The sequence below is a fragment of the Hemiscyllium ocellatum genome, chromosome 42 (assembly GCF_020745735.1).
Source record: "Hemiscyllium ocellatum isolate sHemOce1 chromosome 42, sHemOce1.pat.X.cur, whole genome shotgun sequence".
Taxonomy (NCBI): domain Eukaryota; kingdom Metazoa; phylum Chordata; class Chondrichthyes; order Orectolobiformes; family Hemiscylliidae; genus Hemiscyllium; species Hemiscyllium ocellatum.
Window position 1 is genome coordinate 21,132,409 of NC_083442.1, and position 19,422 is coordinate 21,151,830.

Sequence of the window (19,422 nt, forward strand, 5' to 3'; positions counted from 1 at the left end):
ACATTTCTGGTAATTGCTGAATCACAGTGAACCCTGCTTTTATCATATTCTACCTTTGCCTTTTATTGTGTTTTACTTGGACAACATGAGTTCGTTCATACTGCATGTAGATAAGGAGGGGCTAATCCACTTCCATCTTTGAACTTTTGACCCACATTGCAGAAGATGCATTTACGTTGTGGCTTAAGCTCAGTTCTCTGGGTGTGAAGTCTTCCGTAGCTGACAGTTTCACTTCCACAAGACAGTCTATGGTTTAGATCAATCCCTAAGTTATAACCAACTTTTAGTGATAGGGCAAAGTGGAAAGCAAATGCTTTGATGTGATGAAGTTCTCATGTAGACGTGTCACTGTGTTTCCTTGGACATAAAGCATAGTGTAATCCAAATCAAAATAATTCTCGTATCTCCTTAACACTTTGGCACCAGGGAATATTTTCCATGGGCTCATATTGTATTGTTTTGACCCCTCACTAAACTAAAACAAATCTCCATCCATTACCAGTGATACTAGATATTCATCAAAGGGAGAGAAATCGCTCCAACGTCTATACATAATTTTAGGGTGAAGAGTAGGAGGCGTGGAAGGGATTTGAAGAAAGTTTCTTTTTCACCCAGAGTGTAGTGGAATCTGGAATCTACCGAGGAGAGTAGTTGAGGTGGAAATCCTCACAACTTTTAAAAGGTACATGGATGAGCATTTGAAATGTCATAACATTCAAGGGTATGGGCCAAGTGCTGGAAAGTGGGATTTATGTAGGTAGGTCAGTACAGACTCAATGGGCTGAAGGGCTGTAACACTCTACGACTTATATGAGTGTGTATATGCTTCCCTGAAGCAATTGCCACAAATCAAACATGTATCCTCACTATAATTATTGCTGAATGTAATAAAGTTATGGTAAATGTATTTAGTAAAGCAAATTTCCATAATTCTCCATATTCTTTGTGATAGCAACCATATCGCTCCATTAGCATTAATGGCCAATTTATATTGGCAAATTTTGCCTTGTCTCTCATGACAGCAGCTGGTAGGATTCAGACAGAATCTCCTTTTTGTTTCTTTGTAAACGAATGACTTATTTTCCAATCATTTCACTGGAGAGGAAGTGCATAAAGTGGTATTTTACCTGGCAGTGGTGAAAGTGTGTCTTTCGATCAGATTACATTCAGTTGTTTTACTTAATTTATGTCAGGGCTAAATTTATTAAACCTTTGCAGTCAGCACTTAGCCAATGATCAATGTGGAAGTGACACAGTGTATGATCGGCATGTGTCAGGTACAGTTTTCAGAATGCTTTCAGCAAACTTTTCATTTGTAGATTCCTCACCCACTCTGTGAATATGCATAAACACCTCTGTTCTCAGTTGGGAGATACAATGAAACCCACACTTTCCCAACTCCTGCCACTGCTGATGGCACCAATACTTTTGCCAAAGTCCCTCACAAACCTACAAGTTTACCTTCTTCATTATAGTGTCCCAGTTGGGCGGTAAGTACAAGTAGCTTGCTTTGTTCAGAAGATCTCATGGTATGCTGCTTTTAAGTGCTGTTCATCATGTTAAAATGTTCAGATGCTCAACATTTCTTTGAATTGGGCAAGAATAAATTGCACAGGATTGTTAACAAGGAGAAAGTGAGGACTGCAGATGCTGGAGATCAGAGTCGAGAGTGTGATGCTGAAAAGCACAGCTGATCAGGCAGCATCCAAGGAGCAGGAGAATCGACATTTCAGGCATAAGATCCTGATGAAGGGCTTATGCTCAAAACGTCGACTCTCCTGTTCCTTGGATGCTGCCTGACCGGTTGTGCTTTTCCAGCATGACACAGGGGTGTTAGCAAGTTTGTTCGGACTTGCACTATAATAACCCTTAATAGATAAGAACCAAAATTACTCACCAGCATGTGTGTAGTCCTGTTATATCAGGTTGGTCTGATGTTTGCATTGTTCTCACATGACTTCAACCCATCAAGTCCCACTCAAGGACATTGTGTTACTAAAGGAGGGCTGCATCTCTGGAGCTTCTCAGAGATGAGCATGTGAAAAGGATGAGCAAAGGCCAAAAATGTTCATTATGTCTGTGCGATCTACAAGTTGCAGACAACCAAGTCTTGTTCTGGCCCCTCAATGTCATTTTTCTGGGAAGCAAAAAAGAGTTAGGCAAGTTTAGATAAACCTGGAAAATTCTCCTCTGGAGGCAGTGAGGCCACATTAATTAATAAATCTTTCCTCCCCCTTGGAAAACATGCTGTTATTATCTGAAGATTCTTTCAGGTGAGCTGATCTCTAAGTCAGCAACATTTCAAATACGTATCTGCATTACATGACACAATGCAAAATCAGGTTTCGATTCCGTTTGGGCAAACCCCCTTTTGTTTAAACATCCTACACAGGGCAGTGAGTTCAATTCCCACACTGGCTGATGTTACCATGAGCAACCCATAATCTCAATCATGGCCCTTGCCTGAGGCATGATGACCCTCAGGTTAAACACATCATCAATTGTCTTTATCACTTTCTCTCTACCCCTCCCCTATGATTCTCCGGGGCCAAGGCCACTATTACTAACACCTACACAGACAGGAAAGAGGTTGTGATAATTCTGGCCTTTGATCCTCGCCTCATGAGCCTTGCTGGTTGAATGCCAGACAATTGGAGGTATATCCAGTGGTACAACCTTTCATCCCTGAGTGACAGCCAATCAGGAAATGTGCTTATCCTCTGCTTAACTTAAAGACATAGCGAAAACTGAAAGAACTGCTGATGCTGTAAATCAGAAACAAAAACAGAAATTGCTAGAAAAGCTCAGCAGGTCTCTGCAGAGAGAAATCAGAGTTAATGTTTTGAGGTAAGTGATGATGATACCTTCCAGGAGACCACATTGATCAATAAATTTTTCCTCCCCCAGCTATCTTGGAAATATGCTGTTATTACCTGAAGATTCTTTCAGGCAAACTGATCTCTGAGTCAGCAATATTTCAGATACAAATCTGCATTACATGACACAATGCAAAATCAGGTCTTGATTCCATTTGGGAATTCTCTTTGTTTTGTTTTTGCTTAAGCATCCTACACAGGGCAGTGGATTATGGCTAGCATGAGGGGACATAACTTTAAATTGATGGGTGATGGATACAGGACATATGTCAGAAGTGGTTTCTTTATTCACAGAGTAATAGAGGTGTGGAATGCACTGCATGCAACAGGAGTAGACTCGCCAACTTTAAGGGCATTTAAATGGTCATAGGGTAAACATATGGATGAAAATGGAATAGTGTAGGATAGATAGGCTTCAGATTGGTTCCACAGGTTGGTGCAGCATCGAGGGTTCTGTGTTGTAATGTTCTGTGTTCTATGTTCTATGACCCTTCCTCAGAATGGGCAACTTTATTCCTAGCTCCCAAGAGTTCTGAAGAGGGATCACTTGACCCAAAATATTAACTCTGATTTCTTTCCACAGACGCTAGTTCTGCTGAGCTTTCCCAGCAATTTCTGTTTTTGTTTCTGATTTACAGCGTCGGCAGTTTTTTTCAGTTTTAGCTATGTCTTTCCTATTCATGTATTTATCCAAATGTCTTTTAAATGTTGTAACTGTACCTGCATCTACCATTTTCTCTGGCAGTTCATTCCACATGTGAACCACCCTGTGTGTGTAAAGGTTGCCCCTCAGGTCCCTTTAAATCATTGTGCACTGCAGGTGTTAGGAGGGCTATGTCAATATTCTAGGGAATTCTGTCTGGTTGTGTAGTGATCTTATTGATATAGAAGAAATAAAGAAAGTGCAATCACTTAACATCTGTAAACAGGCTTTAATCAGTAGGCCATTAGTCACTGTACTCTCAAATAAGCTCTTGAATTCCTGCCCTAAATCTTTTAACCTCTTCCTTTTCAAAACCTAGCTCTTTGACAAAGCTTCTGGTTACCTATCCTAATATCTCCTTATATGAATTGTTGACAAGGTTTTCTTTGGTAAAGTTCCTATGAAGTGCTTCTATGAGTTTCTACATAAATGCAAGTCATTGTTGGATAAGCAAAATCTACCCTCTGGCTTTAGGACTCCTATTGACATAGACTATTGCTACTCTCTGGGTAGATTTGCAATCCTTGCCTCCTGCTGATGGTTCTCCTTTTCATTTTCTGCAATAAGTTCTATCTTGGGGTTAATATTCTGCAGCCACCCATTCCTCACCAGCCCACCTCCTTCATCATTTTGTTAGACCGTGCTCCAGGTTCTATGTCCATTACCATGTCCGTCTCTCTCTTGTTTTTCTGCCTTTGCATGCAAACTCATTTAATTAAATGCAACATTGTCTCTGAAGCTTGCACTTTTTCCACTGGCCCTTTCTTCCCACAGTCCATAAATCTCATACTGTGATCAAATGGTCCAAAGTCCAGACAATGCAGTCCAATGGTCCTCTTATCTCCACTCTCCATGAACTTCCTGAGGAAGTGGTGAATGTGGACGCAATTACAATTTGGATAAATATGAATAGGAAAGGCTGAGAGGGATATGGGCCAGAAGTGGGCAGGTGGGACTAGTTTAGTTTGCGGTTATGTTCAGGATGGACCGGTTGGATCAAAGGGTCTGCTTCCATACTCTATGACTCTAAAAGCCTGTTCCATTTTTCTATTGCACTACACAAATCTCATTTCAGCACCAGTATTAACCACTTTTTTTTGGACCAAAATGTTTTCTAAAATGTGAGTGCTAAAATCCAGCCAACTTTTCTTGCAGGAGGAAGATTAGTGCAAAGAAGAGTTTGCCAAATTTTAAACATCAATGATTTTCAGTTTACGATGAAAATTTGCTTCTATTTTAATTGTTTCTGAAATAACTCAGGGATGTTGAAATGATCATCATTTATTGTTGAACACTAAATGGTATTTTTTAAAAATTATCCAGAAGTGTTATCACACACAATCAAAGAACTTTCCCACCACTAAATCACCATGTGTTCTTAACTATTAACCACGTTGATCTGCTTCTTTTAATATGAATCCAGAAAAGTTATCACACACAACTGAACAACTTTTCCACCACCAGATCACCATGACTGTTTTGTGTTTAAAACACTAACCACCACCAATAAAGCACCCATGACGCTAATTAAATATTCACAAGGGTCCATTGAGGGTATTAGAACACCATCAAAAGTGAGGGAGACTGGGTCCGTTTGGTGTTTTGTTTTAAAACTACTAGTCACTACCTGGATCGGCTAATTTTTTTCCTTAATTTTAACCTATTTTCTTAATCATCCTGTTCAGAGATGTTACTACACACCACTGGAGCAGGTGGGATCTTGAACCCAGGTCTCCTGGGCCACAGTAGAGACATTACCACTGCGCCACAATAAGTGCTCAGGTGATGAGTTCCATCTGGGCAGTGCATTGCCATTTACCAAGGGAATTCATAATCCACAAGTTTCACAAGGAGATTAATGAGTGATTCCCCTTTGGCCCATGTAGGGGTTATAAGTTTTGAACTGAATTTTTATTTCTTTTGTCATGTGCAGTATGAATGTTATATTTCTAACTTCCAAGATAAGGACTCCATCCAATATGGGCACTTTAGAAATTGACTTTTAAAATGTGCGTGAAGGATGGCTACCAATGGTCAGGTGAACTCTGTGATTTCTAGACAAAGGATTAATTTGTATACAAACATGCTTGTAGAAAATTCTTCAAAGGCAAATGACTGTGGGCAAAACATCCTGCCTTTAATAGACAATGTGAAACTATTTTTTACACTTCCTATTGACAGCACATCTGCTGATACCCAATATTAGCAGTTCCCAGCCATTGTGTTCTGTGAGCTTGACACCGAGGGTGCTACAGTTCTTCCCTGATTTAAAGTAGTTATGGGCTTAGGAGAGGGCCCTTAGGCAGCACTTTCCAAAGGAGAAAGAGAGGACTACAAATGCTGGTAATCAGAGTCGGGAATGTGGTGCTGGTAATGCACAGCCAGTCAGGCAGCATCCTAAGAAAATCGACGTTTCGGGCATAAGTCCTTCATCAGGAACTTTCCAAATCTAAGACCACTACCATCCAGAAAGATAAGGACAACATATACATGAGACCACCGTAACCTGCAAGTTTATTTCCAAGCTATTCACCAACCTAATTTGGACATGTAATGTCCTTCTTTCAGTGTAATAGTGTCAAAATCCTGGGACTTCCTTAGTAATGGCAATGTGGGTGTACCTATATTAAATGGACTGTGGCAGTTTAAGAAGATAGCTCATCACCACCATCTCAATGGCTATTAGAAATGTGCAATGAATGCTGGTCCAACCAGTGGTGTCCATATCTCTAGAGTGAATCAAATAAACTGGGACCACACTGGCTTTGGAATACAATGAGGGTTTTGATTGTGAATGCAGGTTCTTTATCTGTTTTGTTGACCTGTGTCCCCAGTCAATCTGCCAACATATGGAGTAGACCCAAATCGGAGCCAAGACTGCACACTTTCCCATTGTGGGACCTGACTGTTGGCTTTGTCCTTAAACATTGCTTCTGTCCAAGTGTGGTTACAACTGCCCAAGCAAGTACCAGGAGTGCAAAAAGAGGCGGTGGGATGCCCCTGCTTGGGAGTACACAAGCCCAGTTACAGCAAGACTTAAACTGACAGCTGGACTCTTCAGTTGATGGTCAGTTTTGAAAAGGTGCAATTTTATGCATTGAATTGTGTGAAGAGTCTACTGGTAGTCATTCAGGCAGGCAGAAAATCCATATTGGACACAATGTCTCCAGTGATAACAGTGCAACAGTAAGACCCAAGAAAATGAACCACATAGATCCAATCCAAAGAAATGAGCAACAGGTAAATGGAAAATAAACTCAACATATAGATCGTCTGTTATTAAGTAATAGAACTAGATTTAGAGAATAAATGACCTGCAATGGTTTCTATGTCCCTTTCTTTCTCATGGGCTCTAAAATTACTTCAAATGCATTAATTTGCTTAACTTCAGCTTTTAAAGGGACATAGAACAAATTTCAAGGACACAGAGCAGTGGATTTACAGCCTATGGTCCACCAAAACAAAGTCCAAAGCCAATGTATGGAAGTCAAACCCTATTTTACTGCCCAGTTTCTAAGCACAGAAGTTAAAGTTCAGCTCAATAGACCGGTGAGTTCCCAAACTCAAGCCAGCTTGCTGCCAAGCGAAGACCGGTTTCATTGCTTTTGTGAAACAAAATATAAAGGCAAGGTCAACTGATTCTACAACATAGCCAAAGCAAGGAAGTTAGCATGAAATTGCAGGCGCAGCAGAAGATTAGCAGGTCATGGAAGCATGGTATGAGAAAAAGGAAAACTGAAAAGATTTGTCAAAGAGCCGCAAAACTCATCCGAATAATACTGAGGTATTGTTCAATACCTGAATGGGCTCCTTTGAGGAAAGAATGCTTTTGAGAAATGTAATCAAGTGGCTCATTCAACAAGGAAATGCAAAGTATTTTTGATTTAAAAGCAATAGTTTTTTCATGATATATGAGCCATGAAGCAATTGAGGGATTGAAAAGTTGGTAAAAACACAGCATTCAATTACAAATAAAACATTTCTTTATACTAGATCCTCAACTTAATCTGATCACATGGTATGATGAACTTGAAGAACTGCTAGAATGTAGTTTGGGCTTTGGATTTAATTTCAGAATTGAGATAATTTAAGTAGTTTAAAGACAGTTTAGAACACAAATTCTTTTCATTCATCTCTTTGATGTGGTTTGCAAAAAGGACATTGGCTCCACATGCAATTTTAGATGAATTTGATCTGTTTTCTAAACTGTGGCTTATATATCCAGGAAAAAAAAATGCCCTGGACTAGAATTGATCTACAAAAGAATGAAAGAAACCTTCAAACTTTTGGAAAATTGAAATAAAAGCCAAGGGAAGGTGAAAATGCTCACATTGACAATATTATAAAATCATAAGAGGCATGGGTAGGATAAGTAGAGAAAGTCTTTTCCCTGGGGTGGAGGACTCAAGAACTAGAGGACATAGGTTTAGGGGGAGAGGGGAAAAATAAAGAAGAGACCTGAGGGGCAACGTTTTCACAGAGGGTGGTACGTATATGGAATAAGCTGCCAGCGGAAGTGATAGAGGCTAGCATGATAGCAACATTTAAAAGGCATTTGGATGGGTATATTAATAGACCGGTGGGATATGGGCCAGATGCTGGCAGGTGGGACTAGATTGGATTGGGATATCTGGTCTGCATGGATGAGTTGGACCGAAGGGTCTGTTTCCGTGCTGTACATCTCTATGACTCTATGTAAATTTTCGGAGTCGTTTCTTTCATGCTCAAGAAAGACTCAACAGACAGGCAAACATCTTAATAAATCCTTTTTTGGCATTTGGTAGAAGTTTGTTTGGTACCATTATGGAGGTGATAATATTGGGTTAAGATTTCAGAAATCATAAATTAAAAATCTCAAGATATGGAATTGAATTCAATGATCTGTCTATGAACATAGGGAAATGAGTGGACAAGGTATTGTTGAACTGCCAATACAAAACAAAACCCTAACTGGCTAACTTATGTTCTTCAGGGAATAGCACTGATTCAGTTTAGTTACAGAGTTGACTATAAGTGTCCTTGAAAAGTAAGTCACTTCATTGCAGAATGTTTCTTTATTATTCATACAAGGGAATGTGTGTATTGCTAGCTCTGCCAACATGTATTATCTATCCCAGTTACCCTGGATACGGTGGCAGAGAGCTGCATTCTTGTATTATAATGTGGGAAAATGAGAGATTATATACTTTGGCAGGAAAAATAGAGTGGGTGCATGAAGGAACATTGCAGAAAACTATACTACTGGTGGATTTTAGACTCATCATGCCTAAGTCTCCCAAAAATCTATCATACAACTTCAGCAATTGGAATGTTGGCCTTTATTTCAAAGGGAATGGAGTTTAAAAGGAAGGAGGGTTCACTAAAACTGTACAAGGCATAATCAGGTCACAGCTGGAATACAGTGAACAGTTTTGTGGCTGTTATTAAAGGAAAGATAATAAGCTTTGGATGCATCTCAGAAATGGTTGACAAGGCTGATTACAGGCAGAGAGGGATTGTCTTATGAGTAGAGGTTGAGTAGGTTGTGGCTGTACTTATTGGAGTTGAGAAGAATGAGGAGTAATCTTATTTAAATATATAAGTTTCATAGGGAATGTGACAAAGTAGATGTAGAAAGTAGATTTTTACTCTTGTGGGAGACTCTAGGACCACAAACTCAGAATAAAGGATTACCCTTTAACGAGAGCGATGAGGAGGAATTTCTTCTCTTAAAATGTGAAATTCTTTACTGCAGAGTTGTAGTTGCTGGGTTATTAAGTATATTCAAGACAGATTTTTAATCAGTAAAGGAATCAAGGTTTCTGGGGAAAAGGCCAGAGAGTGGAGTTGAGGATCATCAGATTAGCCATAGTCTCATTAAACAACAGTAGTCTTGAAGGGCTGAATGGCCTACTTCGGCTTCTACATCATATAGTCTTCATGAACTACTGCAGTGTTTAATGTAAAGGAACACCTACAGTATTGTTAGAGAGGGATGGATTCCAGGATTTTGACCCAGCAACAGTGAAAGAATGGCAATATAATTCCAAATCTGGATGGTATATGACTTGGAAAGAAACTTGCTGAGAGTGGTGGCCCCATATTTTTGCTGTACATGTCCTTATGGATGGTAGAGGCTGTCAGTATGGAGGGTGTTTTCAGACCAACTTTAGTGAGTTGCTCCAGTGCATCTTGTAGCTGGTACACAGCTGCTGCTACTGAGCATCAATAGTGAAGGATGTGAAATATTGAACGTTGCTTTGTACTAAATGGTACCAAGCTTCTCAAATGTTATTAGAGCTGTATTCATCCAGGAAATTGGGAACTATTACATCATACGCCTGACTTGTGCCTTGTAGACGATGGACAGATTTCAGGGAGTCAGAGGTGGACTTACTGCCAAATATCCTGAAAACAAATTGTTGGCAGGCCTTTTGAATGTCCAAACATCTTGTTGTTTTATTTCAGCTTATATCAAGCCCAGGGGTCATGTTCTTAATTACGATTTCACTCACTTGTCTGATGACTCATGCTAACAAATATTGTTTATGCTCCATTTATATTTCACTGTACATATCCTTTCAGCTGGACTTTGGGAGCAGTGCTATGGGTGTTTAAAGAATTACAGACACTTCTAGCAAGAAGCCAAAGAAGTATCTTGCTGGAGGTCACTGAAGCAAGTCCTAACATCACAACAGAAGAACTTGAATACCTAACAATTCTGAAAGGAATTGCTCTATTAAATTTGATCAATGCAACTGTTCTGTAGTCTAAGAAACGTTAGACTTTTAGTCACCATAAAGTTCAACACCAAAGGTGATCACCATAACTTTGAGGCAATCTGGATAAAAAATATTTAGTCCTTTTGGTAATGTACCTGTTGTACGTTATCATAATATCAATGATGTATTAAAGACAAACTTAATTTCAGACATTGAAACACCATGTTTCAAAACGTGCATGATACACAAATTGCTACTCGAGTTAACTACACTATAAAAGATGGTTTGGACTACCTCAGACATCCATATTGTGGATATTATTTGGGTTGTTCCAAACGCTTTGCAGTAAATTTACCTACCATTGCAATAACCTGATTAATATGCAAGTCCTTTTGCCAGATTTGCATTTTATCTGCATGGAATGGAAAGAACATCTTCTGTTTACCTATCCAAATTATTAGGGCAGTCATTCCTTATTTTGACTACTCCATTTCAAACTCTGTTCTTACAGGTCTTTAGCGATCAGCCCAACCTATATGCTGAATTTGGAGAGATTTCAGCCTCAAGGATAACTTAATTGTAAGAATTCTAAAATGAAGTTATGGGTTTACAGAGAAGACTGTGAGACATCAATATGCTCAAGAGCTTTGGCGATGAGACAGTGGTCAAATATAAAGTGGGTTTCACAAGGATCCAAGGTCTAAATTATCAATAGGTTAGAATAAGAAGCCTTCCAGCAGTTTAGTTTCACCTTTTTTAACTGGCTTGAATGTAACTCTTCAGCTTTGCACAAAATTCAGGTTTTCCCTGCCTCTGCCGATGTGAGGATTTTAAAAAACAACTGATATTTCTTATGATGGTATCAAGTAGTACAATCAGCTGAATGAAGGAATTTGATCTTAATATTCCTTTGCTGCAGTCATATATAGAGGTTTTTGGACATGCATTAGCCTTTGAACCATGCCTCAATTGTAATGGACTTGTTCTGATAACAGATTGTGACTGGTGACTTACTGTCAAAGGTGTGCTGAGATAGATGTAGCAGTTGTCATTGAATCATGGCAGGATGAATGAGAAAGCAGAGAATTACGTGGAGAATAATTTCAGAATTCCAAAGTGGAGACAGATTTAGACATTCTACAGTATGAGTCATGAGAAGGTAGTATGGAGGCACAGCATGTAATCAAGACTTTGGAGGCCACTGATTTATGTTTCATACAAGAAGAATATAACATTAAAGTATGTTATGCTTCAGTTATATTGGGTATTGATGAGACTGTATCTCCTATATGGTGAGCAGTACATTGCAGAAGAAAATAAATGCAATGAAAGCTCAGAAAGTTTAGTAAATTGAAACCTGGAATAAGATGTGTATAAAATACTGTATTAACACATCCTCAAATGTCCACTCCCTTCACCGCTGCCACTCAGTAGCAGAAGCAGTCTGTACAATCTACAACATGCACTGCAGAAATTCACTAAAGGCTCCTTCCAAACCAACTGCCACTCCCATCAAGGAGGACAAAGACAACAGATATACAGGAAAACTACCACCTGCAAGTTCCCTTCCAAGCCATTCAACATTCTGACTTGGACGTATATCACTGTTGCTGCATCAAAATACTGGTATTCCCTCCCTAACAGCATTGTGGATATATCTACAGCTCATGGACTGCAGTGGTTCAAGAAACAGGTCACTACCATCTTCTCAAGGGAAGTGGGGGTGAAGAACAAATGCTGGCCCAGCTTGCGACACAAAGTGAATGAGTGAATATTACATAACTGAGGAAAGATTGGACAGCTGGGCTTGTTTTCACTGGAGTTTAGAAAGTGAGGTATAACGATTGAAATATATTAAGACCCTGATTGGCTTTGACAAGGTTGACATGGAAAGGGTGTTTCCCCTTGTGGGACAGTCGAGAACTAGGGGAGACTTAAAAGTAATAATAGCCCTCCCTTTCAAGACACAGATGATTTTTTTTCTGAGGGTATAAAGACTTTGGGATGACACAGAAAGCAAAGCTACTAATTTTTTTTCAAAGGCAATGTTAGATAAATTCTTGTTGAGCAATGGAATCAAAGAAGCTTACAAATTTACAGTACAAGGTGTAGGTGAAGCCAAGTTAGCTCAAACCACAGAAAAAAGATGGTGTGGTCTGGATCTCCTCTATTGGTGGCTAATGCAGCAATATTTATATTTAATTCCACATTATTAGTGCCCAAATGATATATTTTATTTGATTATGTGCGTGTTCTGGCTTTGTTCAAGGATGACCCTATAGCTATTCATGCATTCCATTTATCAACTTCTTGGCAAAGCATTCCTGTTTTCAATCTTCTTTACCAATCAAGACATCAACAGGCAAAAGCATGAGTTAATTAAGAGTGTTCCTGCTTGCATTGGAGGTACACTTTCATTCAACAAAGTTCAGTTGCTTCTAACAAATGTGTTTTTATCATGATATAAATGTCACTTGTTCACAGCTGCAGCGTTTCATGTGTCGAAACTAAAATGAGTTGGAAGATGAAAACTGTAGGAGTCTGATGCCAAAATGACTGTGTAAAAAGCTATGAAAACTGCAAAACCAGATGTTGGCCTGCACTAGCCCATGTTTTCAGAAGAACTTCAGGGTGCAACTTCAGGTGTCAAGGCTCAATACCCTTAAAAAAAGGCCTGATCTGTAGGCCGTATTAGCAGTTTCAAAACTTTAACGCACTTTAAAAACTGCCATCGTAACTCAGATTAATTTGAAATTTAGCAAAACGTGATCTTGGGTTGTTGAGCACATTTTACTTCCTGTGGGAATAGGAAGTACCAGATTGATTTGTGGAGAAAGGATTTAAGAGAATCACTGTCTTTGACATAATGGTGTCGCTACTTAGCAGTAGGAGGGACTTAACCCCAACGATGTGAGACCACTGTAACCATGCTGCACTTTCCTCCCCTGGGCCTTCCTGGTGAAAAAAAGAGTGGGCCAGGCAGTGATACCACTGCTGATTTGAATTACCACACCCAGTGGTAACAAGTTCTAAGGTTTAGCATTGAAATGGGGACATCAACTGAAAGTAGGAGACATCTTTCCACAGAACAATAACTAGTTTTGTAGCAATAAGAAGTTAAGAGATGTCCCACATGTATCTGCAAAAGTTCCATTGATAGAAAGGCTAGAATAATTGAACATTGAAGAGCAACCTATTTATTCACAGGATGGTGCTAGGCCAGACTTTGTTACGCACTCCAACTTGACTTAGAGGTGGTAGGTGATGAACTATCTTCTTGAATTGTTGCAGCGTGCATGTGCTCCTTGAGAGTGCTGTTAGGCATCTCAGGTATTTACATTAGCAACAGTTCCAAGATAGCGAGTGGCTTGGAGGGAAGGATTTATGCAATCTGAAGAGAAACTAGGAAACACTTAAGAGCAAACTTGCAGGCTATTCCCATTGTTCCCACGTAGGTTAACCAAGGAACATCAAGACACTTGCCAATTCTTCAGTCTTCATCCACTTCTGTATTCACTTTCTTTCAGCACATGGGTATTACAATGTCATTTTGCATGATTTTCTCAAGGAAAACAAGCATATGTCATAGTATCTATGCCACCAACTCTCAGGTGGCTACAAAGGCTCTGGCTATTCTTCACCGCTGCTGCCTTTCAAGTTACAATGTATCAACTCTGCTCATCAGCATGGGAAATGTTTTACGGTGCAAGCATTCATACTGATCATATTCTACAGGCAAGTTTGCAGGAAGCCACCTGCAGGACAATATAACAAGGAAAAGACCATAGATGTTTGACAGGCTCTGGTAAATGGCAAGGTTGAAGGTAAAGCTAGCAGCAAGCCTCATTGTATATGCTCTTTGCGCTGTTTACGCAGTAATGCTTACTTGGCTTCATAAATTTGCCTGTATGTGATCATTCCAAAGGGTGTCGTCTTAGAGGAAGAAGTCAGCCACACCCATCATTTGAAAACATCCTAATTCACAACTACCACCAGAACATTATGTCATTCTAGAAGCAGCAGCAGCTCAGGCACACCCAGGAAGCAACAAAGTCAGATAAAGGTGCCAGTGAGTAAAAATTAGTGTGTTCAAAAACAGTTGCAGTGGGAGGCAAGTTTTGATGCTTTTGCAAGAACGGTATGGCTCATGCCACTGCGGACTTCATTTTGGGACTCCAAATATTGGCAATACTCATGAAAGTAGGTAGAAGACTTTGAGAATGGAACAATTTGTAAGAGTTAAGAGAGAAATCACAAACTTAAGTCAATATTTATTAGAAGTTTAAGATTCCAGTTGATCTTTTTCTTTTATCCTAACCAGGTGAGGTATCTTCCATTCTCAGTAGTATCATACTCATGTCCAATCACAGGTTTAAACCTTGAAAAATGAACAAGTTGTAAAAGACTGCATTGACAGAGGGGTCATCTTCCAGTTGAGTTGTTAAATGGAGGCTCCTTTCGAGCCCATAAGTAGAATTAAAGCACTCGAGACGCAAAAAGAGTGTTTTCCTGATATACTGACTTAAACTCTTATTATCATTTGATTACGGAGACTTTGTTCACACATTTGCTGCTACCATTTCCTCCGACAGAAAAAGGCAGTGAGGCACATAAAAGAGGTCCTTTAGCTTCTAGCAGTGATAAACTTTCTTTAACACTGTCTTATTATAGACTACAGCATGCAGAAATCATTGATGCAGATCTTGTAAAACTGCATGCAGAACTCCACTTATTTCTTAAACCAGCTAAACAAGTCTTTGCAATGCCTTTGGCTCCGAGAAGATGAACCTTGCATCAAGTAAGCCTCCACAAGAGCTGAAGTGCATCGAACCATAACAGGAACAAAATGAGAGATGAGAGATAAATTCACACCACAAAAGAATCAAGAAAAAGTTGAACTGGTTTGAAATCTTTATACAAAAGTATACACAGAAAGGAGTTAGCAACACTGTTTCTTTCACCTCCCAATTTCATGTAGTATTTCAATATCAACAGATGAAAATTGAAAATGTAACAACTTTAACTTAATTAGCTAATTTTCTTATTACAAAAAGTCCATACAAAAACACTACAGTGTAGCTACACTACTTAATGCAATTTGTGCTATCAATGCCCCAATTTCTTAAGTCTGTACATCAGTAACAATTTAGATAAACACACTTGTCAAACTCATCATGAATATAAAGGTTTCTTTGGGCAGAGGACAGAATTTAAAAATACTTACTGCTAATTGTTTGTGGAATCACTGCCCCACAAAAAAAATGGTTTAAACTTGATTAAACGTTGAATCAAAAAAAAAGGCCTCCTATATAGTGTTGGTCACCCATCCTTGATAAATACTTCAATAGCAGAGGACCAACAAGCAGCACAGGTTTTGCATGGAACTGCTTCTGCTCACACCCAGGTTCTCACTTAGGAGATGAAAGCGGACAGTACACAGGGAGGAGGGAGGGAAGCAATTAACAATTGTGCTGGTAGTATTGAAAGTTCTACACTAACTTTATATCTAAATCCAACTTGCATATTCAAATTGCTGAACTGAATTTGAATGGCTATCACACAAGAATAGACATTGTAAAAACACTTGCACAACGATTGCCAGTTTGTGTTATGCACCATCTGTTAATTATAAATCATAGTCCAAGTTAGTCCTGAGTTAGCTCATTCTCACTGGGGATGTGGTTGACAGGTCCCCAAATGACCTCTAGCATTGGCTAGGGAATAGAACAAAAGATGATCCAGGCTTATAGCTTTCAAAGGTTTTCCAACAATTTCACTTAAGAAATGCTTGTAAAGGCACCCAGCAGCAGTGGAATTGGATACAGTTGTAAGGCGCTCCACGCCAAACATCACACCAACTCTTGCTTCTGGCTGACACATGAAGAATCGCAGCAGGGCCAAAGACTGACAGCTGCTAGCATACATGAACAAAGGAATCAGCACAAAACCAGAAAATGGAGAGAACAGTGCAAAACAATTTTACCTAGAAAATATTGATACTTAGCTCAGAAATTACTGTAGGATGAGTGGTACATCACTGATTTTTGTTGAATGAAATAGTTTGGGACATAGAGACCTTTTATCTTTAGTTAACTTGATTAGGGAAACATTTGCATTGAATTCCATTCCAGCATTTTTAAAAGTTATTGATATCATAGTATTCAAAATATTTTCTAGCTTTGTAATGAGAACTGACAATGCTACCTCTTGGCCGTGCTGCAATGCAAAAATCCTCACACACAAATTGGTCTCTAAAACTTTGCACTGTAATTTTGAAGGATGCTGCACTTAAATCTTAAGGAGAATGTGGGAACTGCTGGATTCTTTTATTGCCCTGCTAAATAAACAAAATAATGAAGACCTGATGAATTGCTTTCCTGGATGGCATATACAATTCTATTTTACTTTTGCCTGTGTGATTACCATTAGAGATATGGAAACAAAGAAGGTAGCACAGTGCTTAATTTTACAAGTCAGTCATCAACCCTTAGCCACCCTTTTTCATAATCCTGCAAGAGTTCAAGGTAGTACTGCCAGTCAGGTTCAGTGTCATATTTAACCTCATACACAGTTTGTAAAGGATTCTGGTGCTTTTCATGCACTCGAACCACTACACCTTTATACCAGGATTCTGATTTATCCTTTTCCTCATACAGATGTCTTATACGTTTTCCCACTAAGTTTGGGTATTTCTTGCCTTGGCGTATTCTACAAGAAAGGGGTTTAGTTATTTTCTGATCCAGTCGTTGAGAAGTACGTGTTAATATAGGCTTTCTCGCAGCAACAATCGACTTCAGCACTAAATTTCTACGCAGAGCAGTTTGCCTCGGTTTCTGAAACTTTAACCGCACAATTGAGCCACGAAGATGTAGAACTTTAGATGTGCTTCTAGTTGGCCTCAGTGCTCCATTATTCTTTTTATTTATTGGCATTTGAGATTTTTTGATCTTTCTACTGCAGGAAACGTTTGTCCCTTTATTGTCCTCATTAACAGTCACTCGATTTAGTCGAACCACCAAAGTAGTGCCCTTCCTTTCAAAGTTGCCTTTCATGAGAGCCTTCTCATTGTAAACTCCTCTTCTTTTCTGTAAATTTCTAGGTCCTGACTGGGACACTTTGCTTGACCGTACTATACCAGCATCTTGATCAATCTGCGTGCAGGATTTCTTCTCTAAATGGTGTACAGATTTTGGGTTTATTGTCTCTATAGATTGTGAACTATTGCTTGAATCAGTACATTTAGAGTTACAGTTTATGGATGATGTTGTAGCTCTGATCTTCCTCCGTCTTTTCTTAAGGTTTGCATTATGTCTGGCTGTTGTGATTCCATTGTTAGGCTTCCCTTTTGAGCAGGCAGTGTTTGCTACTGTTTCGTTTCTGATGTCTACAGAACTAGGCTCTGCGCAATGATTTTCATTAGCATTCTTATCAGCTGGATTCAGAGTTGCTTCCATCATGTTTTCATCACTTTGTTCACCTTGATTAAAAGCAAAGAAAATTGCCCTGTTAATATTGCAAACACACAATCAAATGTTTAAGAAAGAAAACAAAAAAGTGCTACAGGATTCAAAACACTGGTTAACAGATACCTGCACTGGAGCATCTAGACCAACATGTGAAGGTAGATCTGCAAAAAATAAATTTATTTATAGTGATCTTTAACTATGAATATAAGATTTAAGTCTAATATTCCAACTAGGTTGCTTCAATATTGTTTTCTAAGTATAAAATATTTTTAAGTATCAAATTGCTGGCCTATAACCAATATGACAGCTGTGTTTGACAAAATCTGATTTCTTTACCTGGCAGTAATAATATCAATATCTGGCTTTCAATTTGAGGGACATAAAACCTATCAAATTCCAAACTGAATTTAGATTCAGGCTTGTATACAAAGACGTAATAAAAGATTAAGACGGATATCATCAAATCTTGACAAAAGGTTCTAGGATTCTCCAAAGTTTGTATCATATACTCATCACTGCAAGGTGTAAAAGCAGATTTCAAACTCAGCGTGCCAGCCCCAATTAATGACATTTGCTTCATGCAAAGGAAAGGTGAGTACATACAACCTTTTATTATCCCCATAGAGCAATTTTTGAAATGAGAAACAAATGCACCCAATTTGCGACTAAGATGTCAAAACCTCAACCTGATAATCCCAATAACAGGATGAGAGTTTGACATTAAACCATTATAAATGTAAACAATCCAAGACCAAAAGCTCCCAGTTTAGAACAAGGTTTGCAGATGATAAGAAATTTGCTATAAGAATAGTCTCATTCTTTGAATTACACAAAGCAATGCTCCTTGATATATCATCTCTTGTGAAGTGTGGCACTTTAGGGGAATGGGAATTTAAAAGTTAAGAGCCTAGATTAATTTGCCACACTGCATATTTACTTGGGTACTGATGTCAAAGTACCTACAATAATTAGTAAAAAGATCAGAAATTGCTTGAAAAACTCAGGTCTGGCAGCATCTGTGGACAGAAATCAGAATTAATATTCCGGTCAAGTGAAGGTTCTGAGGAAGGACCACTCGACCCAAATCTTTAACTCTGGTTTCTCTCTACAGATGCTGCCAAACCTGCTGAGCTTTTCAGTTTCTGATTTACAGCATCTGCAGTTCTTTTGGTTTTTATTATGCAATAATTAGTAACTTAGTCTGACCATTTTTGCAGATACTTCAAGGTTACATACTTTAATGTTGGTCACAAATGCAGCTCACTTTGATTCCAAAACTGAAGGAAGACTGCCATGCAGACATGAGAAATTATGTGTCAATATATTTCGTTGGGAGTGCCCAATCATGGAAACTATGTTCCAACGTAAAATCAGGACTGAAGAGAATAGGATGTGAAGCAGTTACAACACCAATACCAACGGTTTGTTTAATCAATTTCCACCAGCCAGGAAGTTGACAACATTAGGCCAGTTGCCAGTTTTACCTTTTCCATTGACTAGGTAAATTAGGAGGGTTGTAAAACGGATGTCTGACCTACTGCTGCTGACACTGGGCCTGGCAGGAATAGTTAAAGGTGACTTTTACCTTGCCTAGAAAAGCAATACACTGCTTAAATCAGAGCCATCAGATAAATGTTAGCTGGTCATAAAGCAATGTGATTTACTGAACCTCCAAG

At 39.0% G+C, this 19,422-nt stretch overlaps 1 protein-coding gene across 1 annotated transcript; it reads right to left on the reverse strand.

The window, feature by feature from the left end:
* Nucleotides 1-15,215: 15,215 nt before the first annotated feature.
* LOC132834741 (uncharacterized) lies at nucleotides 15,216-19,276 on the reverse strand. Its single transcript, XM_060853715.1, has 3 exons — nucleotides 19,231-19,276; nucleotides 17,870-17,907; nucleotides 15,216-17,757 (listed from the first exon to the last, which is right to left on the reverse strand). Exon 3 carries the CDS (start codon nucleotides 17,735-17,737, stop codon nucleotides 16,754-16,756), a length of 984 nt encoding a protein of 327 aa, XP_060709698.1. The 5' UTR covers nucleotides 17,738-17,757; nucleotides 17,870-17,907; nucleotides 19,231-19,276; the 3' UTR covers nucleotides 15,216-16,753.
* Between the last annotated feature and the right edge of the window lie 146 nt (nucleotides 19,277-19,422).